Source organism: Stegodyphus dumicola, chromosome 8, assembly GCF_044657685.1.
Source record: "Stegodyphus dumicola isolate Sdum_Otavi_A_Nest chromosome 8, ASM4465768v1".
NCBI classification, from domain to species: domain Eukaryota; kingdom Metazoa; phylum Arthropoda; class Arachnida; order Araneae; family Eresidae; genus Stegodyphus; species Stegodyphus dumicola.
In genome coordinates this window covers 111,659,721-111,685,954 of record NC_140775.1, presented here as the reverse complement: position 1 = coordinate 111,685,954, position 26,234 = coordinate 111,659,721, and the positions used below count along the sequence as shown (strand labels likewise).

At 30.5% G+C, this 26,234-nt stretch overlaps 1 protein-coding gene across 2 annotated transcripts in view; it reads left to right on the top strand.

Moving 5' to 3' along the window:
* Arp5 (Actin-related protein 5) overlaps positions 1-26,234 on the top strand; it is a 115,617-nt gene that overhangs the window by 30,832 nt on the left and 58,551 nt on the right. For both annotated transcript variants that reach the window (XM_035371528.2, XM_035371530.2), the window contains exons 6-9: positions 951-1,049; positions 4,838-5,028; positions 5,488-5,604; positions 14,467-14,568. In XM_035371528.2, coding sequence (XP_035227419.1) covers positions 951-1,049; positions 4,838-5,028; positions 5,488-5,604; positions 14,467-14,568 — 509 coding nt within the window. The remainder of the gene's footprint in view (positions 1-950; positions 1,050-4,837; positions 5,029-5,487; positions 5,605-14,466; positions 14,569-26,234) is intronic.

Below are 26,234 nucleotides of genomic sequence, written 5' to 3'. Positions count from 1 at the left end.
CATTCATAGGATGTCAACTACATACCAATTTATAAGGCTGTAGTGTAAGCTTACATCATCAGTGCAGGTTTGAAGGTCATGTAAAGCTTTCCAAAGCTTGAATCAGTAGCCTATTTACTCACACCCTAGTGATTTACTTAATTTCATTGTTGCAGCATGCTTTCTTTTTATACAAATTTCACTGCTCGTGGCTGTTTTAGAAATGTGATATTTAGCAGCAGTTATTTCATTATTCATTTTAAATTAATCTGTTCACGTTAGATGAAGGCTTTTTAAAATATATTCTAATAACATTGTAAGGTACTTCTCCCGCCTTCCTAGCGTGCATTTGTAGTGTAGTAGTTCTGCACGCTGGGACGGTATTCCAAAGGTCTGCAGTTCGATTCCCAGCGAAGGTGTTTGCTAATTTTTCATCTCTCCGGCTTTTCCAAAAAATACCTAATGTCTCTACAGTGGCACCCAACTAAAAGTGTTGTGGATGATGATTCTTAACACCCAGGATTTGGCGATTGGGTCCCCTAAAAACCCCAGTCGCCCTTTAAAAAGGGGTATTATGTAAGGTATTTCTCCCACCTTCCTAGCTTGCCTTCATGGTGTAGTGGTTCTGCACTCTGGGCCGGTATTCCAAAGGTCTGTGGTTCAATTCCTGGCGAAGGCGTTTGCTAATTTTTTTATCTCTCTTGCCTCAAAAAAATCCTTATGTCTCTACAACATGTTATTGAATTTATCAGTATGAATCAAAATATACAAGTTTACATTTAGATGTGATGTTTTTAATAAACTGAAATATCCAAATTATTTACTAAATCGTAAAGCATTGTTTAAAGCATGGATCTTTGTAAATTATCATTTTGAAGTTTTGTTAAAAAGTTTTGATTCTGTATATTTGTGATTTATGTATCTAACTGTCTATGTGGTAATATATATATATATATTTTTCTTTTTTTAAGTGATGTCTGAGTTGTTGTTTGAATGCTACAATGTACCACAAGTGGCTTATGGCATTGATTCCCTCTTCAGTTTTTATTATTATAATACCAAGCCAAAAGGTTAGTTTATTTATATTATTCTGTTAATTTATTTGCATTATGCTTGTTAAAACTGTGCTGTAGTATTACAGTAGAACTCCAATTGTTTCTATTGTTTGTTCTTGTAAGCTAGCTTCTAAAAATACGTATATTTTGAACTTAGTGTAATATTTAAAATTATTTCTCTGTTTGAAATACAGTGGAACCTTGATTAATACTATCATTATGATGATAAGAGAATAGACGGATCATTGAAACTCCTCCCCTTCCCCCACCACCATCAGATGTGGATTGTTGATAGTGAAGATCTGTTTTTAGTATAGTACATTATCTGGTATGGATAAAAATCAAAAAAGAGTTGAAAATAGATCACATTGCAACTGCATAGTTCACTTACTATTATGTACAGTAAATTTACAATATGTAAATCGAGGTTTCTAGCAAAAATGCAATAAATATCAAACACCTTTAATTTTTGCATCTGTAACATCTTTAATTAGTACATTTTTCATCTTAATTTAAAATAAAAAATATGGTACTGTATTTTTTATCTATTGAAATTGCCAAAAGGCTCAGTATAGTACTCAGTCCTGTGTTCTAGTTTACCATGTCTACAAAGTTCTAATGCAGCCTTTATTTTTGCTACAATTGGTTATAAGCATATACTTCCAGTTATAAAAATGTTCAAGTTTTGATCTAATTTTTTTGGAAATCTATGTTAGTAACCAACAATTGTGAAAATAAAGACTGCGTGAGGACTTTTATAAACATATAGTATGACAAGATAATTCCTCGTTATTTCAGATTTTCATAATTAAAAAACACATTTCAAGTAAAGCATTACACTGCATCTTGGATCGCAAACAAATTATTGAAACAAAAAATGTCTTGAATGCTTAATGTTGTTTTGTTGCGAAAGGTCAAGTTGGCAGTTAATGATTTTTCTAAGATGCTCTTTTACAGAATTAACACTCAAGGACCACTGGAAATATCATTTTAATATTTTTACATTCCTTAATTCTCATTGGTAACATTTGGCAGCATGACCATGAATTTGCCCTGTATGTAGTTATAGTCAGATTGTATTCCAGACTAAGACTGAAATTTAGAACAAATTTTGTTATTTATGATATTAGATCTCTAGACAAAATAATAGATTAGGAAGTTACCAGTGAGGATGTGGAGAAGTTACTGCAGAACTATAAAAGTGCACTTCGTAAGAAAGAATTGCAATAACTTCAGAAGCAGGAACAAAAATCATTTGTGTAGGAAATGTATTCAGAGGAAAGAGTGTTCTTAGTTATTTGATCCATGAAATTTTTGCAAAATGAAGTAAAATGTGAAGTTTTTACATAATGATATCATCTTCATAAAGCAGTAACAAGTTGCAGTATAAACATTTTCAATAAAAATGAGATATCTTGCTTTAGGAGCATTTTTAACACGTAAATCATGTTGAACAAATTTTGTGTCAAACAGAGGCCCATTGAGTCTCAAGCAGCATCTAGTGGCACTAAGAACCAAAGAAAAGGTATTTTGTCTTTCCCCATCTGTAATAATGCTGTAATATTAATTTTAATTAACCTATGTTAAGTTTTTAAATAAATTTAAAAAAGACAATCAGTCTTAGTTTTTCCATCATGAAAGCTTGGTGATATTACAGTATACATCATGTAGGTTAGTCTGTGGTATTTGAGAAATTTGTTATAAAATATTTCTCCCACCTTCTTGGTGTGATGGTCTGCACACTGAGCGCATATTCCAGAGGTCCGCAGTTCGATTCCCTGCGAAGCAGTTGCATATTTTTCATCTTCCCTGCTTCCAATTAACCTAATGTCTCTACAATGTAGCCATAGAACATAATAGAAAATCAATTGCATATTATAATTGGCTGAATAGTGCATATTAAAAGCAAAATAAACTAAGAGTATTTAATGTTTGCAAATAGTGTAAATAAAAATAAATTTAATTTTTTTTTATTTTAGTTGAAATTGAAATAAATTATATATTTTTGTAAATTAAAAATAATTTGATTTCTAATTAAATTTTCCGTTAAAAATATTTTTATATTGTCTTACAGAAATAAAATAATTTCTTATTTGCATAAATTTTGTTGGAAATAAACTGAAATTTAAAAATTGCTTACTTAACACTATAAGAAGTACATATTTGGTTTCAAGAGTAAGATGACCAAGTCCCAGTGGTGCTGATACTGAGTCATAGAATGTTGATGAAATTTTAAAGGGGATCAGTGACGATCAAGGAGTCTCTTGAAAGTTGATAGCCAAATATTCTCTGCAGATTGATTGGCATAATCAAGACCTCATTGATTACAAAAAAATTTATTAATATGATTGATAATTAATTGTGTAAAACTGTATAACATAGTAAGAAAAGAAATCATAAAATAAATATAAGGGGAAAGTACACTAAAATTATTTAATATAATTTTAAAATATGTAAATATTTTCTGCAATTAGTGCAATGGAGTGTAATGCAAAAACACAGGAAAACAAACAAAAAAGTACGGAGAATGCAAAACTGGAATATAAAACAAGAAACAGGTTGAATAATTTGAATGAAGTGATTTAAAAATTAAATCAAGCAATTTTCTGCCAAATATTAAGAAAAATTGCATAAATACATCAAGTGCAACCATCACAGTAATGAAAAGTGAATTTTAATGAAATTTCGAGCTGTGGTTTTATTTCTGAAAAACTCTTTATATTTGTAAAATTAAACATAAATCTAATAAACCACTTTTTCAAATCTTTTGTTCATATTCTTAAAATAATTGTTATCTTTGCTATTTATTGACAATTTTTTGTATTATGATAATGTTGTATAATGTATATCATAGAGAAAAATGTGAGGGGGCTGATGAAGAAATCTGTTCCTATAAAAAGAGTTAATGCAAGAAAATGTTTGGAAATCCCTGATCTAAATGGTCTGTGGTCTCAGTTAGATTGGAGTTCTACTGTAATTTCTTGCTGTATTATTTCCAGTTTTTTCCATATTTAAGTATCATTTTTAAAAATTTTGCATTGTTTTAGATATTTTTCTAGTATTTTATAGGCATTGGTTTAAGAAACAATTTGAAGTTTTGAAAAATGTTATATACTATAGAGTGACCTTGGGCCCATCAAAATATTTAATTAATGTTAAAAATAAATTTGGGATAACTGTATTTTGATATGTGATATGTGTTGAAAGTTCCTTGGAGAGTTTTAAATTAGAAATACTTTGTACATTCTCTCCAGGAAAAGCATATGAACTAGTTTCTATAATGTTGTAATGAGCAATAATCTTTTTTAACTCACTTCTGTTTACTTATTATGAGCAGCTTTATTTCTTCTGTAGTCTTTGATCTCGTAGTGCTTTGTAAGTGCGGAAAGAGCCCATTATTAAATTCTGCTTTAAAGGAGAAATATACTGTATATATATAACATAAATTAATTAACATAAATCTATGTGGCTCCAAAATTTTACATTAATTATCTGAATCCTTTTCTATGTAATTAAGAATTAAAAAAATCTTTCATCTAATGGAATTAAAAAATGAGAAATAGTTATCTAAAAAAATCTTATTTCTACAAAACAATTAATTTTACTCTAGTTTGCGGCAAAATACTTCACCAAATCAGTAAGTTACTTTTGCCATATATTTACATCTTTTAAATAAAAAAAAAATACTTTAAATATAATAATTACAATAATGCTTTATAACAAAAGTAAAAGTTTTTAAACTTTTACTAAAATCTTAATTCAAAAAGGGGAAATATAAATGAATATAATAATTTTATTTTCAGGTCTTTTTGGTCTTGTTGTATCTTTAGGCTACAGTGCATCTCACATTCTGCCAGTTGTACGTTCAAGATTCGATGTTCGAAATGCAAAACGAATAAATGTTGGTTCTCAGCATATGATAAATTTGCTTCAGCGCATTCTTCAACTGAAATATCCTGCCCATGCATCTGTCATAACTCCTAGTCGTGCTGAGGTAACTAGTTTTGAAATAAATTCATATAAATGTATTCTTTTAAATTATTAAGCAAGATAAGTTCTTCACAAAAGCCTCAATAATTGCACTAGCAAATCTGATGATCTCATAGTGTGCACCATGGCTCTGTTCTTCGCAAGAACAATTTTTGAACAAGTTGGGGCTGTTTACAGTATGCACTATAAGAGTACTCATTTTTGAAACTTATAAATCCAGCTCATTTTACCTCTGTTTCTCTTTATTTTATCACAATTCTCAGTAACTGGACTAGTATACATAAATATGTCATAGTATGTATTGGGGCTCAGCTTCCGAGAGGAACAAATTTCCAGTAAAATATGTCTGTTTATTGTAATATGTTTATAGTTTGTAAATTTCAAGTTATTAGTTCTGAAATTTGTAAACCATAAGAATATTGTTTAAAAATATATTAATTACTTTTTATCCCCCATATTGTAGTGTCTAATGCATGAACACATGCATTTTAGCCAGAGCTATATGGAGGACGTTCGAAAATGGGAAGATGAAAATTATTCAAAGAAAAACACACATATTGTTCAACTGCCATATGTCCCTGTAAGTAAAATAATTTATCACCCCTAACTTATATAGTGTTAGTCTAAAATAGACGTATTAAATGTTTATAAATTGAAAACTGCTTGTTTTTATCATGAAACATTTAGTAGAGTTTAATAGACAAAGTCATCAAGTTTATGATCTCCTTTCATTTGTTTTCATGGCATCAGCATTGCATGAATGATTTGAGGTCATCTGAGCATTATAGCCGCTAATCAGACAGGAAAAACTTGTTATGTATTCAATTATGAAAAAACATATTTTGTTACTATTATATAGCTTTGTTTTAAAGCATAGTATAAATCAGTGTTTCTTAAAATATGAATCATGACCTCAAATTGGGCCACCTAGCAAATTGGTGGGATCATGAAAATTTTATTCAAATACATAAATTAAAAAAAAATTAGTCTTATTCATTATCTTTAATTTATGTAATACATTTCTTTACTGTAATAAATTACATTTTCTGTATGGCACTATTATAAAATCATAATATGGGCCAATAAAATATACAAGTTGAGCTTCAAAATTATATATACATGTTAAAAAGTACCACTAGTACTTCATAATAGCAGTCTCCCATTGTGATATCAGCACATAGAATATTTCAGAATTGAAACATGCCACAAACACATAGGATGTTACAGTATGTAACATCCTATTGTGCCCTATTGTATCCTTTATTAAATTGCATTTGCTGTAGTTGAAATATGGTTAATGAAGTGTTCTTTTTAGTTGTAAATATGGCTTCTGCCAAACAAAATAAACACTGTGCTGCTTTCAAATACAGTCATTCAATTTGTGATAGAAAACTGAGATCTTGCTACTGCAAGAATGTTTGATGTTGATGAAAGCACCATATATGAGTAGTGGAAGAAAAATGAAATTACAATAATTAATATGCCAAAAAATAAATGAGTTTTGCTTAAAGAAGTAACAAAATGGCCTATCCTAGGCAAAAATGTTGCAAGCTGGGTCTTAGAAAATCGCCAGAATGGATTAATTGTAACAAGCAACGTGTGTTTATTTGCCTTAAAGCGGAAAAAAACAAATACAAATGAAAGTGAAACTTTAAAGCAATTTTGAGTTGGTTTAGTTATTTTATCACATGGAAAAATTTAGTTCTATGAGAAAAAACAAAAGTTTTACAAAGGCTTCTGAAAGATTTGGACAACAGCTTGATTAGTTTCCAGAAGTATGTTATTTACTTATGAAGACAATATATATATATATTAACTGTCCCATATTGGAAATATGGATGGATTGGATTAGATTATTCAGTTATGGCAAAGCACACGAGGGCTATCTTCCTGGAAATATGGCTGAAACTCCAGTTATGTTTGATGTAATAGAAATAAAAGAATTGATGTAAAAGGGACATATATATAATTCGAATTAAACAACAGGTCACGAAAAATTTCACCTCATCGTAGTACTTTCCTGCTTAGTGAACAGAACAAAATTAAACCCATGGTTATTTTTAAAAGAAAGACAATATCAAAATGTAATTTTCCAGATGATGTTTTCATTCATGTTCACAAGAAGAATGAATGGATGAAAACAGTAATTGAATGAGTAGTGAAATTGTAAGAAATGCTTGGCAAGATTGTACTGTTGCCTTAAAGAATCCAGAAAGTCTTTTAGTTGTTATATGTTCAGATCCCATCTACTGGATAATATGAAGAAATTGTTGACAGTTTTCCCAATTAAAGTAATGCCATTAGTTCAATTAATTAAAAATGACAGTAGTAATTAATTGACAGTAGGACAGTTATTCCAGGTAAATTAATGCCATTAGTTCAGATGTGTGCATTAGTAAACCTTTCAGAGGAAATTTAAAACAACAGTGGAATATGTGACTGTTAGAAGGTGAAAATATTTACAAAAGGAGACCAAATGTACCATGACAGTCTATAAATAGTGTGTGAGTGGATAATTAAAACATGAAATGAAATTAAGCCTGGCTTAATTCAAAAGTCATTTAAAAAATATAGTATATCTGTTACCGGCAATGCATGAAATGCCGGTATTCAGTAGTATATTTGGGCTGATATTCTGTAGAATATTTAGGCATATATAAGTCTGAAACATGATAATTATTACATACTTTATCTAAGCATTCTATAGAATGACAAATGCTCTTTAGGCAAACTATAGGGAAAAAGTCATTATAAGGCTCTTAAATAAGATGTTCATTTCTAGACCATCAAGTAAGATGTTCATTCCTCAAAAACTCAAATGTTATTTTGAAAAAATAATGAAAAACTGTTATTAAAAACCTTTTTTTTTAAATACGTAAAAAGAGAAATATTTAGTGAGATGATCTTGGTACACCATAGTAAATTTGTATTCTGTCTCTGACTGGAAATCAATAAGATCTACCCAACAATGAGAATTAAATTGAGAAAAATCATAGGTTTCAGAATAATGCCCTTTTTAATACCTTTTTTGTTTTTTTCTGGTAGAGTTCACAAAGTTTATATACATTCCAATATCATGCAGTGTAACATTTTTGTATTTGGTTTAAAGTTTCTTCAACATTCTGTCAAGTCCTCTGTGTCTAACAGCCAAATGAATTTCATGAATTATGGGAAATAACTGACGTCTTCTTTAACAGGATAAACAAATTTACTTTTGTTTTGCACAAACATCACATCATAGTGATTCAACAAGTAATAGTCCCATGAATCCTTCTTAATAGTCATTTTGGCTTTTTACATTATTTATTAACTTCTGGTAAGTAATTAAGACACAATAACACGCCAAACAAATACTAATTCAGAAGTCAAACAACAAAAATCAGCGTTATATTTTCAAAATTTCACAGGACTAGTTTCGATGGTTTTACCGAACCACCATCCTCGGCTGCAAAACCACAAATGTTTGCAGCTGAGTATAGTCATTTGCGGTTTTGCAGCTGAGGATGGTGTTTCGGTAAAACCATCAAAACTAGTCCTGTGAAATTTTGAAAATATGACGCTGATTTTTGTTGTTTGACTTCTGAATTAGTTCTGGTAAGTATTGGTTATTTGAAAAAAAAAAACTGCAGATGTATTTCATACTTTGCCGGTTTGTTATTTGGCGTTATATAAAATGCCTAGATAATGTGTGAAATGCTTAATCGCTTCAGTGCCGGATTTCATACTTTTTCGGTAACATATCTAACAATCTAGATAGAGTGGAAGATGATTATTGTTTGTGGATTAGAGTAAGTGATGGTGAAGATGAAGCAGAATTCAATGATGTGCTTGAAAATATAATGGAAGACCAATATGATGAACTTTTCATGTTAATTGATAATGAAAATTTTTTTGTTCATAAAATATGTTATTTCTTCTACATGTAGAAATCTAATTTCTGTATGCTCATCTTTTCCTAATTTTTATATCCAGCATATTATGCACACTGATAAATTTTGATCTTATTCTTTGTATTAAAAGTGCACATTATACTCTGGAATATGCAGTATATTTTTTATCTATGGGTATGTAGTTGAACTTCAGCAACAAAGATAATGATGCTGATGGCAATGCTACAAAATCTTATCAAACAGAATCTACAGTCAGAAAGAGGTATCTAAGATGCAAAAAAGAAAATGTGATGAGTTAATTCTCCAATTTGTTGTTATTTTTTAATAACTGTGATGATAAGCAACTACCTCTTTAATCTGCAATGACATTTTGACTTTGGATTATAAAACCATCAAAATTAAAAATGCATTCTTGAATCCAAGCATCCTTCACATGTTTGTAAACCAAAAGAATATTTCAAATTACTGTTAAATTTCTCAAATTTAAAAAAGCAATATTTTGAGAAATTTATAACTACTAGCAAAAAATATTTACTAATCTTATACAAAATTTCACATCTGATAGCTAAAAAGTGAAAAGGCATATACCACTGGAGAAGATACTATTATCTGTTGCTATTAAAATGACAGAATTATTTCATGAAAGTAAATATGAAAAATAAAATTTGGAAAATGCTTAGGCAAATGACACTACCATCAACAGAATTTCCGAAATTACCAATGATGAAGTCCAGCAATTTATTTCTTAATGTTAGAAAAACCAAATTTTACAATTCAGTTGGAAGAACAACTGATATTTGAAAAATAGCTCAGTTGTTAGTATATGTCATATGTATTTAAAAGAAAACATCTTTGAAGAATTGTTATTGCTTTGTCCTTTCAAAGGGAAGGAAGGCATATAGCAAAATCGATGAATTTTTTTGAAGGTACAGCATGGAAATATGATGCAAAAGTGACGATGAGCAAAAATATTGGTTTTAGTCATTTGTTTGAAGATGCTAGTAAGGATCATGTAACTTTTACATGCTGCCTGATCTATTGAAAGGCTCTTGTAGTGATAGAATTGAATGGTATACAGTGGAATCTTAGATCATGAATGCCTCACTTCATGAACAGTTCGGTTATGAACAAATTATCTGAATGAAAAATGCTTCGAATGTCAAACATATCTTGAGTTGTGAATACTTGAGACATTGCTCATCATTTGGCAACATATGATTTTGAGAAGTATTCTGGGGTAACCCACGCCACATAATTAACACTTAGGAACTTCTAGAAATCTCATTTTAATATTTCCTACAAAGCATAGCATCAAGTGATGTACAGGACCATGAATTCTCCCTGGAGAAAATTATGGCCAGATTTAGTTGCAGACAGACTTTGAGCACATTCAAAGTTATAACTTTTTTGTTGTTGTTGTTATCTTTGATATGGTGTTTCTAGGCAAAACCATGGGCTAAGTAAGAAGTTAACATTGAATATGTGGAGAAGTTACTGGAAGATTGCAAAAATTAGCTTAAATGAAAGTACTACTGTAACTTCAGAAACAGTCACAAAAAGTGGTTTTTGAAGAAATGAAGGGAGGAAGGGAAGAAAAAAATTATCATAGACGGCTTTCAGGAGTGAATTAAATTTATCAACTAAGGTTTCTCTGTATTTCATGATGCTGTCAAGCTGATTTGTTAAAATCCATGCCTATGACGGCCATTTATTTTCAAATCTCTCTAAAGACATATCAAATACAAAAATTTATTGCAGAAGATGGATGCATGTCAAGAAGGTGAAGTTTGAGAAGATTATTGTTACTAAAGAAGAAGTGTTTTTAATCAAATAAAATTCTGTTCTTGTGTTCTTTTTCAAAATAACGTATGTCTGTGAAAGCTGGGCAATAGCAGATTATTTTTGTGAAACTATATGATCTAAACTTATCTTAATGAATAGGAAGAAATAGCAATATATTTACTTCAAATGATAAAATTGAATTTTTTATTAAAAAGATCAACGTGTAGGACAATAGCTAGAAAATGATTCATTAGAAATGCTTTCATCTATAGACAATTTTATAATTTAAAAAAATAAATGCAAATCTTTATCTGTAAAAATTAGTATAAATCTCTTAAAAACCCTAAAAGCACAATTTTTCAAATACTATATACTAAATTTCAATTTTAAAAAGCTATCTTGTATTCAAAAACTAATTTTGACTGACATTAATGAGTTTAATCACTTGCCATATAAAAACTAAGAGGAATTTGTTGAGCTGTCTAGAAAGAGAAAGATTCAATGGCAAGTAAATTCAATTACCATTCAGTGCCGAAAAATAATGAAGATGCATTTTACATCCAGTAGTATCAAATACAGTCAAAAGTCTTTAATCCGGAATGATCTATAATCCAGACCTCAAAGCTACAAACTTTCTGCGCATGCGTCAACGCATAATGTATTAACGCATGCACATAATACCTTTACGCATGCACGTTTAATATATAATGGAAGGTATAAGCTAAGCTAAAATTATCTAATTATCTATTTCAGTTAATGTTGCAGATTGTGTTGTTCCTTAACCTTCTAATTGAATTCGGCTTAGAATTTCCGATTCTGGAGCTACCAAAGGATCTACAAAACGAAAGCATGTTTCGATGTCCATCAAACAAAAAGTGGAATTGCTGCAAAAAATGGATAAAGGCATATCCTTTGATTCTCTAACCATTCCGAAATCTGTTTATCAATTTCACACTGCTGTGCGGGGGGAGGGGGGTGGAATGACGCGGCACGCAATGAACTATAAGTTGATCTGTCAGCACTATCCTTATCTTCAGAGCAGATGTTTTTATTTTATTCGGCTTATAACTCCTTACTAAATGTAGTATTTCATCTCGATGTACTCCGTCTTTGATATGATTTAAATCAAATTCCTCATCATTATAAATATCACGAATACACATCAAATAATTTTCTGGTTGCAATTTTCTAATTTCAACTATGCATAATGTATGCTTTATGCATGTGCACATTGAGAGAAATGTTTAATAAAATAAAAAAATAAATATTAAGCTTTTTTTTTTTTTTTTTTTTTTTTTTTGTAAATTTTGATGCCTTTTGGATAATAATTGCTCTTTATTTTATAAATTATGGTTTCATATTTTAATTTTATAATTTCTGCATGCCATATTACCAGATTTAAACTGATGATCTATAATCTGGAAAAACCAGTAATCCGGACTTCCCGAAGTCCCGACGAGTCCGGATTAAAGACTTTTGACTGTATTGCATTGAGATTTGATTTGTCATGCAGCAAAAAGCAAACACATTTGTCTTATAAAAAATGTATTCCAAACTACTACTTTTCATATGTATATTGTTTACCAAAGAAAAGTTACTTATGGGGAAGCATTTACTTTTATATCTTTATTTAATATCTGGGGTTGCCAAAAAATCTCTAAAAAAGGGTTCCCTTGAACATCCTTAACTTGAATATCTCTGTTATTTTAGTTGTCCAAACTTTTCTATAAGCCAATGCAAAAACTGTCTGCAATAAGCAGATCTGTCCCCCCCTTTTTTTTAAAGGCAGCAGCAAAACAAAACCTTAAAATCCTTCTGAATGAAAGAAGTTTAAGAAGTGGTGTTGTAAATGAAAATATGCCTTGGTGTTAGTTTGGGCATTCAACAAATATTCACATTGGGCATTCAACAAATATAAATTCAACATGGCACTGATATGTTAATCAAGAAAAAGTCTGAACTTAACACCAAGTGACTCCTTTTTTTCGGGGGTGGGGGTACATCAAGGACTAAGTTTTTGTTCTTTCCATTCCTGCAGGTTTGAATGATCTTAAACAGTATATCACAACAACTGTTGTGACTCTTGTGATGGATATGCTGTGGTGTATTTGGGAAGAATTTGACTGTCATTTTGAAATCTGTCATGTTACATAAGGATCACATGTAAAGTATTTGTAAACTAGCCATGTTCAGGAGCCTATTTTTTTAGTCTTGCAAATATTTTAGAGATGCTATTAAAACTCTTGTTTTCTTAAACTTTTCAAATGTATGTTTACTGTTCTTTTCATTTCATTAATGTTTAGACTTACATACTTGATGAATTTATTGAAAGTGAGACAAGCATACTGACTTTGATAATTGGCAAAACCGTTTAATGTTAATCTCATTAAAAAAAATTGGTGTGCTTTGATAGCTAAAGGAGTCTGTTCTTCTGGAGCAAAATTTATCCTACAGATGCAGCTAACTTTTTTTTTTTTTTTTAATAATTGAATCATTATACAGTACCAAGTGTGTAATCCGGACGTCCATTATCCAGAATGATCTATAATCCGGACCTCAAAACCACAAACTTGTTTTTGTATGCTTTACGCATGCGGGTTTAATGTTACGTAAGCACATTTAATATTTACGCATGCGCATTTAGCACTAAAAACGAACCAATTTAAACAACTTATATTGAAAGAAATGTTTAATAAAGTAAACAAATAAATATTAAGCTTTTTTTTTTTTTTTTTTTTTTGTAAATTTTGATACCCTTTAGATCATAATTGCTCTTTATTTCATAAATTATGGTTTCATATTTTTAATTGTATAATTTTTGCATGCCATCTTACCAGATTTAAATTGATATATAATCTGGAAAAACCCTTAATCCAGAATCGCCGAAGTCCCGATGAGTCCGGATTATGAACTTTGTACTGTAGTAGTTAATTTATAAGCTGAACATAATTGGCATACATATAGCTCCAATGTATTAAAATTAGTGGAGTATTTCTGTGCAGTATTATTGCAAATGAAAATTGAAATTGAATTATCCATAAAATATTTAACTCCTTGTTAAATATTTTTCTTAGTACATGTATATATGACTAGTCTAATGATCCCCTCTGGGGAGGGAGACGCAGAGAATTTTGTGAAGTACTTGCTGGAATCTATACTTAGGCAGTCTCGGCCATGGAGGTGTAAAATCTTGAGCTCGGTGGTTATATGTGCCTAGCTGGGAGATACCTTGAGATGAAACTTCATTAGCCCAGTCGGGTAGGTTATACCACATATACTATGTGGATTGCCTGTTTTGGAGAACTAGGCATCCACATAGTACTGGTAGGAGCATTTTTGATGGCCAGTCAGATCTCTAGCCATGCATGCTCCCCACTGCTGTGAAACCTGGGAACCAGGAGTGGTGACCCCATGCAACCAGGAGGTAGCAATTGTTATAGAGAAACATTTAAAGTCTGCCACCTCAGGTTGGGGTCCCAAGGTGGTAGCATGATTAGTGTACATTTAACCTCTTGGTGGACTGAATGATTTAAGAGGATTGTAGTGTAATTTGTAATTATGTTATTACTATATAATTTTCTGGTGACCCACCCCCTGCCTGATATGGGAGCCTTTCAGTTGGGACCAGTCGGGGTAGAGTCAAATAGACAGAGCATGAAAGACAAATATTATTATTGCTTAATGCAAAATGTTATTGCATTATATTGATATTTGTTGCATTAATATTTTGTTGTTTGCTTTATGTTAATAATTTATTATGAGATTTTCAGTTACCAGGATCATCCTCCAGTAGTGCTAGTGGTAAGATGGAAAAATGCCACACATTATTGAAAAGAGTTCAAGCAATTAGGCTGAAGCAGAGAGCAGAGAAGGTACTGTAAAATTTTACTTTTCTGTTATTAGTTTATCCAGTAGAACTCAGATTGATCAGAATTCAGATAGTTGAAACTAATTAACTAGTTTGCTTATTCTTTTAATTCTAAGTTAGTATTCTTAATGCTAAAGCCGCTACTGTGTGATGTGATACAGTAGTGCCATTCTAAAATTTTATGGTGTTGCTGGTAAGAATTTTAAAAAGTTGTAGCCTGTAAATTTCAGGTTACAACTTGATCAGTTTTTTTTTTTTTTTTTTTCCCTTAAAATGTTAAACAGTTTAAAAATTTTTTATTAGAAAAAAAATAACAGCATTAAAAAAACTGCAATCTGCTCTTGGTATGCAGATTTCAGTTTAGCATCTGAAACAACTTTAAGCTAAACTGTTTTATAGACCAACTGGTTTAGGAATTATCTCCCATAAATTAAAGATACATAATATAAAATCTTGTACTTAAATCATCTATTTAAAATTATAAAGCCAAAAGGTTTAACAATAAAAATCAGTTGTTTTGTTTTATTTCATTATAAATTAACAACACATGAGATTTATGCTCATATTTAATAAAAAATAGATTTATTTATCAAGACAGTGCATTTATTTCAACTGATTGCTTGCAACATAAGTATATTTTGCTAATTTTTCCTCCATGTTGTCAATGAGTTGACTAGAAGTTGGCCAAAATGATGAAAATATCAGTTCTTTTGTTTTTTTACCACTCTTTAGTTCTTTTATTTTTTACCACTCTTTGTCGTATAATTGAGCAGCTATATCTGGCCTTTTAATCAAAATATAACTGTTCTCATCAAAAAAATCTTATTGAGAATTTTACTGCTAAAAGTAGTGTTGTGTGCAAGATCAAGTTTCCATGATGTTGCAGTTGTTATATAATGGGACTCATAAAAAGAATTATGTGACATGAACTGCCAACACCCCAGAAAATTGAGAACAGTCTTCTAGATACCAATTACCTCTTTTATCTCTTTGATAAAAGAAGAGAATTCAGTTTTCCAACAATTAAACTTATAAACTGGAATACAATCATATCTAAAAACGTTATTGCAAATACAATTTTTAATCAAATTGCTAGAATTAAAAAAGTATGCACCAAAATTGAACTGCAACAGAAAGAGATACTTCTTTTTACTAAAAGTTTACAAGAAAATTAAAGTCCAATTAATTTCATTTACAGTCTACTAAAAAAAGCTGGAGTGGTCTGCACCCTTTAAAATTTTTTAAGGTAATGAATTTTTTATCTGAAAGCTCAAATTAGAGAAGAATGATTTAAGAGGATTGTAGTGTAATTTGTAATTATGTTATTACTATATAATTTTCTTGGCTATACTTTTATTAACTAAGGACCTACTCTATTTTAAGTTGCCATGATAAATTCATTGTGTGTAAGTTGTACCCTTATCTAACATTTGTCCTTATTTCCTTTTCTCAGTTGCATTACTTCAATGCTTTCCAAATTTTAAATTTAAAAAATATTTACTGTTAATTCATCTTTTGGTTGGTTTAAACTTCCCATTGCCAATTTATATTGCCAGTAGCACCAAACATGGAACCATTAACATCACTTTTTTCCTTTTTAATTACTGTCTTTTATTCTTTTGTTCTTCCAACAGTAAGTTCCAACTTTTCTTAATTTGATAAAAAAAATTGTTCTCGGTTAATAATTCTTTTTGTAACTATAATTTAAGTTCTTTCGCTATATTTTGTAAATTATTATGTTTTAATTTGAATTTTAATATTAGTAAATTGTGCATATATTTATTACTTTTGCTTTATTAAGCAAATTGAATTTATTTCATTTAAATTTGTTTTTGTGTATTTTTATTTCATATAAAAAGAAAGCTGCTGTGTTGAGGAGACATTCAGGATTTTCTGATGAACTGTTATAATTAAATAATTTAAAATGTTCATCAGCTAATTTTTGATGAACTGAAGCTCAGTGATTTTCCTAGGAAGTGGAGTTCAATTGAATCTGATCTACATCCTTTTGATAACATTGAATCAGATTTTAATTGTATTCCTTTTCTTTTTAGTTACACTTTTATGTATTTTTGTTGTTTTCAGGATTTCTTTTGATTTTAAAACACTGAGTTGTTAAGGTTTTCTTACATTTTTTACTGGTAGATTTGGGGATTATACTGGTTTTAAATTTTATTTATGTCATATCTTTGTGGTTTTAGTCGAATAGAAGAAGCTTGCACTTGTGTCCAACTTGAACATCCCTGTTATTTTAGTTGTCCAAACTTTTCTATAAGCCAATGCAAAATAAACTGTCTGCAATAAGCAGATCTGTCCCCCCCCTTTTTTTAAGGCAGCAGCATCAGAAGTGAAGCAGAAAGTAAAATTTCCCTCTCATTGTCTATTAAAAATTTTTGTATTGGTTAGTTGACTTTCAGTATGCAATATGTAAAGGATGGAAAGGAGAAATATCTAAATTAAATTATGCTGTTAAGTGTCTATTGACAATTGAAATTAAAAGTTTGTTTCATGCATTTTTTATCTTATATATCTCCTTCCAGGCTTGGCATCAAAAAAACCTTTTTTGGAAAGAAAGCATTAAAGCGGTAGAAAATGAAAAGAAATATGATTTGAAAGAGAACTTGTGAAATTTAAAGTCATTACAATTTGAACATAAATTTTGAGCTCTATCTTTGGAAACAAGCAAAATTTTAAGCCTTATCGATAAAGATATACTTAATCCAGGCATATTGCAAGCTTCTTCTTCTTCTGTGTATGCTTCAATATCTGTGCCATCAATACCATTCCGATTTATTATATATACATGTAATATATGTTGCAGTTTTTTTGTTTTAGGCAGGAAATGGATTATTTTTGCCTTAAATGAAGTTGAAATATTTTTCCCCCCTTCAATGCATATATTTCTATTTAATATAATAAGACTTTAAATAGTGGAAAGCTGCTTCTTAAGATCTTTAATCTGCCATTTTATGAGTGATAATAATTTATGTAGCTGTTGCATATGTTATTATAGCTTATTTTGAACCCAGTTTCCAACATTCATTTTTACAATTTATGTGTATTGCACTTTTGTAAAATGCCATCTTTTTAGAAAATGTATTTTCAAATATTTGGCAATATGCTGTAATCTTGGGAAAACTGGATGACTTTTGTCTCATTATTGGATAAATCCCAGAGAGCCATAGTTATTCAAGAAATGTGGTAAATATGGCATTGAGTGTGACTTGCACAACCTAAAATATTTTATTAAAATTCAATAAGGAATAAAAGCACATGCAAACAATAGTTACTTCATACATAGGCAATAATGTCTGTCAAGAATAAATATGTGTGGCTGTAAAAAGTGTAGATAAAATATTGCTAAATTATGAAGATAAGTAAATATGTAAATATCTGTGTGATGGAAGATAAGTAAATATGTCAATATCTAACAAAGATTCGAGGAAATGGAAGAATATTCCAACAGCAAATTCTATAAAAGCATCCAGATACTACCAGACTTACAGAAATGTATTACATTAGAAAGGCAAAGCAGGAGAAGTTCAGTATGAAAGAATAGTACGCAACATTAAAGAATGGTAAAATTCACTTCTTCTGATATGCTTTTTATAATTAGTTTTAAATCTTTGTAGACACTATATTTACATAGTTGTTAGACTTTTTACTTATCTGAAAGCCAAAAAAAGAATCTTTATATAACTTGACTCAGATAAATATTAACAAAATTCTATTTGTTGTTATTACTGCTTCTTGTGAATTTTTAATTGATGGTAGCAGGGTTCGTATGGTCCTTAAGAGTCCTTAAGCTTTTTGGAATCGATTTTTGGTCGTTAAAAGCCTTAATTTCGGCCAAAATCAGCAGAAGGTCCTTAATTTTAATAATCTGAAATTTCTGTCTGTTTTTACGACTGCCATTCTAAGTGTGAATTAGCATTTTGCAGCAATATTGGCGATTCACTGACAAATATGGTTATTTTTTGAATGGGTTCATGGATTATAATTTGTTCCTATTTGTAATATAACTGGTGGGATACTCGAGTTTCTGAGCAAGAAGTGAAACATAAGAGTTTTGAAATTATTTCATTTTTTGTAATGAAGAGCTCTCAAACAACTTTCCACTTTTGTGGATGTGAATTCTTTTATTAAATGGTTCTAAATTTGGTGACTTATCAACATTTTGGCAATTTTAAGATCGGTTTCTATGGAAAATTTTTAATTCCGAACTCTGGGAAATTTTTGGCGACTTTTTTAGAACATTGTAACACTGAAAAATTTCATTAAAATAATGGCAATGTATTGGAATTATATTTAAGAAATAACATTAAAATAAAGCATTTTTATTTTTCACTGTCATATTATAAAGTTCCATTTTGGCCACATATTATACAATGTTTTGAATCTGAAAAATAAGCAAGGTATAATTACGGTGACCAGACGTTCTTTGTTTCAGAGGACAGTCCTTTATTTGAAGGCTCTGTCCTCTAACTTTATTTATTTCCTGAAATAAGCATATTGTCCTTTATTTTGAGAAATCATCGCAAAATCAAATTTCTCAAATTGGTTTACTGCAACTCTAGATCGGAGCACCCGCAACGTATTTTTCTAAATGCCAGCCGAGCCGTACGCTGACAAATACGCAGTCGGGCCGGAGCAATGCTTGCTTCTCGCGTTAGTACCACCACCACATAACTAGGGACTGCTTAGTTTCTTTAATCTTTGTGTTCATTCTCCTTCTATGGTTTGTGCGCGCGGCACGTCCTTCGTTCAATGTTACCCAAATATTGTATTTTACAGCTTTTAGTTTACTCAACGGTAATCAATTTATGACTTACCCTGGTCCTAGCTCCTAGGTAAGTTTGCTTTGTATTTTCAGTTTTGATATTTCGGTATTATCTAACTAAATTTTATAGAAATCTTGACTTTTACCATTCATGGCGCCTAAAAGAAAGTGCACTTTCAACCAAGCATTGCAGGAAGAATTTCCTTTCATAAAAAAAGGAAAATCGGATAGCGATGTCAGATGCAGTAAATGTTTAGCCACTTTCAACATTGCAAATAGCGGCAGATCAGCAATTAATCAGCATCTTCAAACTTCAAAACACAAAGATGCGGATATGCAGGCTTCGACGAGCAAATCTTTAAATGAATTTTTTGTTAATAAAAGAGATAATGACACCCAAAACGCGTTAGCCCTAAAAGAAGCATCGTGGTGTTATCATTCAGTTCAACACAATTATTCATTTAGATCTAGTGACTGCTCCTCCAAACTAATTAAGAAGTGTTTCGAAGAAAAATATTCTTGCGCAAGGACAAAAATGGAATCAATTATTTGCAATGTCTTCGCCCCATATTCATTTGAAGCGATCAAAAGTGACCTAAGCAAAACAAATTATATCACCATTTATTCTGATTGTTCGAATCATGGCAACACCAAATTATGTACAATTCTCGTCAGATATTTTTTACCCAATTTTGGAGTTAGAGTAAAAGTTTTGAATATAAAACAGCTTCCCGGTGAAAATTCCGATATTTTGACAAATTGTATCAAATCACTGGAGAAATTTGGGGCCACCAAGAAATTGGTAGCCTTGTGCGCGGATAATACAAATGTTAATTTTGGTGGTTCTCAAAGAAAAGGAAAAAACAATGTTTTATACAAAATGCAACAATCGAGCAAAAAGAAATTGATTGGGGTTAATTGTGCAGCCCACATATTCAATAATTGCATCAGCACTGCGGTCGATTGCCTTACAATAGATATTGAAGTGGTATTGGTAAAAATTTACTCACATTTCTATATTTACACAATACGAGTAGAAATATTGAAACAATTTTGTGATGAGGCAGAGGTCCAATAGAAAAAGCTACTTGGCTACAGTAAAACAAGATGGTTAACTCTTCTGCCAGCACTGGATAGAGTTTTACAACTATTTGAACCCTTAAAGGCTTACTTTTTAAATCGGGATAAATGCCCAACAATACTTAAAACTTTTTTCAATGGGGAATTATCAGAGGAATGGTTATTTTTTGTTCATAATCAAGCGTCAATGTTTCATCAATATATTTTGAAGGCTGAAGGTCAAGATATTTCAATGTGTGAAACATCGTTACTTGTTAAGGAATTAAAAACTAAGCTAAATTCAAGAAAAAATGAGAAGTTTGTTCCAATAGTGATAAAGAAAACGTTATCAAAAGTGCAAGATATGCAATCTACACAGTTTATCTCTGAAGCTTGCACGTTTTATCAAACATGCATTGAATATCTAAGCAATTGGGACATGTGTTTCAATGAAGCAGAAGTTTTTGAATGGATCACTTTGCGAGAAGTCCCTGTGTGGTCGAAGGTGGAGGCAAGTTACATTTTCATATCAGAACAATGTTCGGTCGAAATATCCGACGGTGAATTACTTGATGAAATTACCCTCGTAAAAAATTACATTACCAATGAAAAAATTGACGAATGGAGGCAAAACAGCAAATCCTGCCACCTAAGGTGGGTGGAGATATTTAATCACTTTAAAGCGAATCATATTGCCTTCAACAATACTTGTAAACTCATTGAGTTTGCTTTATGTCTACCTGGAACTAATGCTCCCGTCAAAAGAATATTTTCATTAGTAAATAATATGTGGACCAGTGACAAAACCCAATTAAGTGTTAGTACATTACAAGCCAGCATAGCTGTAAAATTTAACTTTGAAATGAATTGCCTTGAATTTCACGACTTTTTGAAGCATGAACCGGCACTTTTGCGAAAAATCCATACATCTGGAAAGTATGAGCAATAAATTATTTAATATCCTATATTTACATATTACATTATTTAAAACTCGTTGAACATATTAATGTCTGCTTCTATTGTTTTAATAAACCTTTTGAATTACTAAGTTTTTTGGAGTTTTTTTTTTATCAGGAGGTGTCCATAAATGATCGCAATATTTGGGATAATTTTGACCCTGCCCATCCCCAATCCCCATGTCACAATTTGTCACACCTTGGAAGACCCCAAATTAACATTTGTGACGTCACACGAATGCACAACCCCCCCCCCCCATGTCACGTTACAAGTGTCCTTTATTTTCTCCGAAAAAATATGGTCACCGTAGGTATAATGCTATAAAGCACAATTTATGAAACAGTTTTAAGCAAAAGCAAAATAGCTATGTAATTAATTAGAAACGTCTTTTTAATTTTTTCATGGTAAGAGTTTTTCGCCATTTCTCAGAATTCTCAGAATATGCATCAGTTTTCTTTTTCTCTACTTTTCACAAGACATAAGCATGGAAAATATCAAAAAGGCTTCTAATCTTATCATATGGACAGGCATTATAGAAAGAAATTTTGTTATTAATAAAGAAATTGGAAACTGGCAATTCAAAAGATTCATCTAATATGTCTTAATGCATCATACACAGGGCTGGCGCTAGGCATTTTGATACCTGATGCAGTCTCTGTGGATCCTAAATTCTGCTGCCTGGTGCATTTCTAAATTCTGCTTCCAATGCCTGATCTAAATTCTAAAAGTTTTGCCATTTCTAGATTTTGTTGCTCGGTGTGTTACTAAATTCTAAAAATGATGCCTCACCAGCTCTATGACCGGACCTTACCATATGTATTTCATATAATGAAAAGGAAATGTGTTGAAGAAATGAACTAAATATATAAAGAGAAAGAAAGTTATTCTTCTGAGATATGTAGTTATTATGTAAATTACACAGTTGTTAACAATTTCAGCCATTACTATAATTTCCCATTCCTATTTCCTCACCAGAATGCAAATCACTAAGACAGTTTTTAAACTAAGGTTTTTGGAGTGTAAAACAAGAGTGTATTTCTGATCTCTGCTTGCTCCTTATATTAGTTCCTATCCGCTCTGATAATTTCTATTGCCGCTGCTGACATTTAAGTTTATTATGACGATATATGTGTTATTGAACCAGGTTAAATTGAAATTAAATTGACCACTTGTCTTTGACCACTAGTCCATATTTTTAGTGTGAATTTGACTCTTCTTGTTTAATTACATCACCACGAGCTGTAATTGATTTTGTTAGCATAAGAACATGCCTTTATGTTCGAAGTTCTTTTTAAATAAGAAGCTTATTTAAACCTCTGATTTATAGTTACAGACATAGCCATAATTTGTTTCACGTCTGTCGGGGAAGGTGGATTATTTAATTTTATCAGATGAAGTAAACCCTCATAGATAGTACATTGTGGAGAGGTTGACAGTTAGGAGATAAAACAGGCAGAAACTAATGAGAGCATTGTTTTGTGTATTGAAATAAATTTCTAATTGTTAGAAAAGTTGCTTAAGGAGAAGGAAACTGATATAAATTAGCCAAAATGTCTGGGTAGGGCTTCAAATTAAAAAGGTGCATAATTATTTTGCTTTGTTGCTACAAAATATAAATGTTTAATGTGTAATTATCCTAACATTGTTTAAAATTCAATGTCGTAAATTGCATGTATTTTAAACTGTGAAATTTTATTAGAATATGATATTAATAGGTTTTTTTTAACAAATATTATTAAAAAATAAATTTAATTTGATAGTGTCCATGTAAATCCATATGACTAAGATTATCTAATACCTAATTTAATTACTTATAACTAAGTTACCCTTAAAAATTATCTTTGCATATTAAAGTTAGTTATTGATTTTCTATAACCTTTACAGTAGTCACAAGGTAAAACACAAAAATATAAAAATTCATGTAAAACTTATTCTTCGCATCTAGTGAAACTTAAAATAATGAAAAACAGCTTATCACCTCTAGTGCTTTAGTGGCTTAATAGAACATTAAAGTATATTAACTGAGTTACAATCCCTGGAACTCTACACGAAGCTACGACACTAACTGCGTCAGACAGAGCTCAGCTAACTTTCAAAACTTACTAACTGTGCCTACATCAGGCCTTTCAGGTTTGTTCTGATTAGCAGGTCATTAGGCAAGCAGGAGTGGTGACAACAGCCAGTCTTTTGTTATGAACCATGCTGAATATGATTTTAATGCTCATTTTAACATATGCTGTGTGACATAAAACCTACTTAGTATTAACTAAACCTCTAGATTGAGCAAGTATGTGACAAAATGAGACATTAAAAATAAAAAAGCTGTTAGTAAAACGTAACTAAAATGTCAAAATATGTCTAGTTATTTATAAGTGTAAAATATTTAATGATACTTGATAGATTTGATAATATTTATTTTATTCTCAAACGCATTAATAATTATGTTAATTAAGCTATGTTTAAAAATAATGCATCCTACTTATGGATCTCTTTTATTTTTAGGAAGGTATTAAAAAGTGAAGTTAAGACATAGCTATAATATTTTTAATTGAATTTATTCAGTTCCCATTTGCTCACAGGTCCTTAATTTTTTTTATTAATGGTCCTTAAAAGTCCTTAATTTCCATGTGCAGAAATGTGTACGAACCCTGGGTAGAGATCCATATCTAGAGATTTTAATGTGTGTAAAAAAAAAGTATTGAGATTTTTTGAATTTGTAAAAAATACATGTTCATAAATTGTGATAAATTCATAGTATTATTTCTTTCATGTGTCTCATTGGAATACCATTGATAGAAATATTTGTTTGTATATTGTTGATATATATATATATATATACAGTCAAAAATCTTTAATCCGGACTCGTCGGGACTTCGGCAGTTCCGGATTATAGATCATCAATTTAAATCTGGTAAGATGGCATGCAGAAATTATAAAATTCAAAATATGAAATCTTAATTTATGAAATAGAGAGCAATTATGATCTAAAAAATATCAAAATTTACACACAAAAAAAAAAAAAAAAAACTTATTTATAATGACGAGGAATTTGTTTTAAATCATATCAAAGACAGAGTACATCGAGATGAAATACTACATTTAGAAAGGAATTATAAACCTAATAAAATAAGAACATCTGCCCTGAAGATGAGGGTAGTGCTGACAGATCAACTTCCAGTTCATTGCGCGCCACAACGTCCCCCCCTTCCCCACAGAGCAGCGTGAAATTGATAAACAGATTTCGGAATAGTTAGAGAAGCAAAGGATATGCCTTTATCCACTTTTTGTTTGGTAGACATCGAAACATGCTTTCGCTTTGTAGATCCTTTGGTAGCTCTTGAATTGGAAATCCTTTTTGACATAATCGAAAGTTTAAGCTTACCTTTATAAAATTGCTCTAACAGTCTGCAAAAAGTAATAAGCTGGATCCAATTCGAAGAGTAAGGAACAACGCAATCTGCAACATTAACTGAAATAGATAATTTTAGCTTAGCTTATACCGTCCATTATACATTAAACGTGCATGCATAAACGTATTATGTGCATGCGTAAATGCATTATGCCCTTGCGCAGAAAGTTTGTAGCTTTGAGGTCCGGATTATAGATCATTCCAGATTATGGGCGTCTGGATTAAAGACTTTTGACTGATATATATATATATATATATGTATGTATATTTAATTAAAGGTCAAACTATAACTGGAGTTGTCGTAAAAGCTGCAGTTAAATCTAGGAATAAATAATGGATGAAAATTGTAAAAATAAATTGCTTTTACAGATCAGTAAAGAGTTAAACTTTTAAAAAAATAGACATGTTTAGCCTAAAAATAAAATGAAATAAAATTAATTTCTCCGAGCAGTATAAGAATGATTGTTAACAGTGACATCATTTAGCCATACAGTTATAATTTTGTATTCATTTTATACCCTTTTTTGGTTGCATTCACCAAATATACTAAAATTTTGAATTGGCCCATAATTAATTTCTGTTATCATTCTTTCATTTATTCCATATATTTTATTAATTAATTACTGCTTATGGGTATTTTCAGACATCAAAGCTTTTACATTTTGTTTCCAATTTTTTTCAAACTTCTAATGTTCTTTCTTTTTTTATCACATTTTCACAGAAAAAACTGTAAAAGCTTATCATATCATTACATCTTTGATGTTAACTACCAACACCCCCAAATTACTAAATTTTTTGCATTTCTTTTTAATTTTTAATAGAAATTGGATGTTAAAATCTTTGCACTTGTTTTGAAATTCAGTTCTATTAAAACTAACATAAAGATGAACTTAAAAGTTTAGTTTCATTGGTAACTTATAAAATTGTTCATTAAAAATAAAATGCAGTTCTTGCTGTTTTGTGTATCTGTCAAATTAGTAGACTGTAAGTTAAGTTTTGCAACACAAACTTTATTGAACAGAATTATTTACAATTAAAGAAATTACAGTTGCATGGTTTCGTACCGAGAACAGAAGTATCATTTCTTAATGACTGTGTAGGTCGAGAGTAAAACTCTCTTCCTCGTTGCCTAGAAGATATCCACTCGCACCTGCGCAGCATTGCCACAAAAGTTCACAGAAAGAAATATTTCAAACTCGTAACACTCCCCGCCAATTGGATTCTTAATCCAATATTTCTATCATTTATAAAACAATACAATATAAAATTAAATGAAAGTTATACAGCAATTACACTCAAAGTGCAATAGTAATGTTAAATATAGAAATGAAACTTAAATACAATAATTAATACACAGGTAACATACAAATATATTGTACAGATCTTTTAAGTATCTTGCCTTGTGACAAGCGTATGTTTGTTCACAACTCTTACTTTCCCATCACGTCCAGTGAGTATTTCTTCT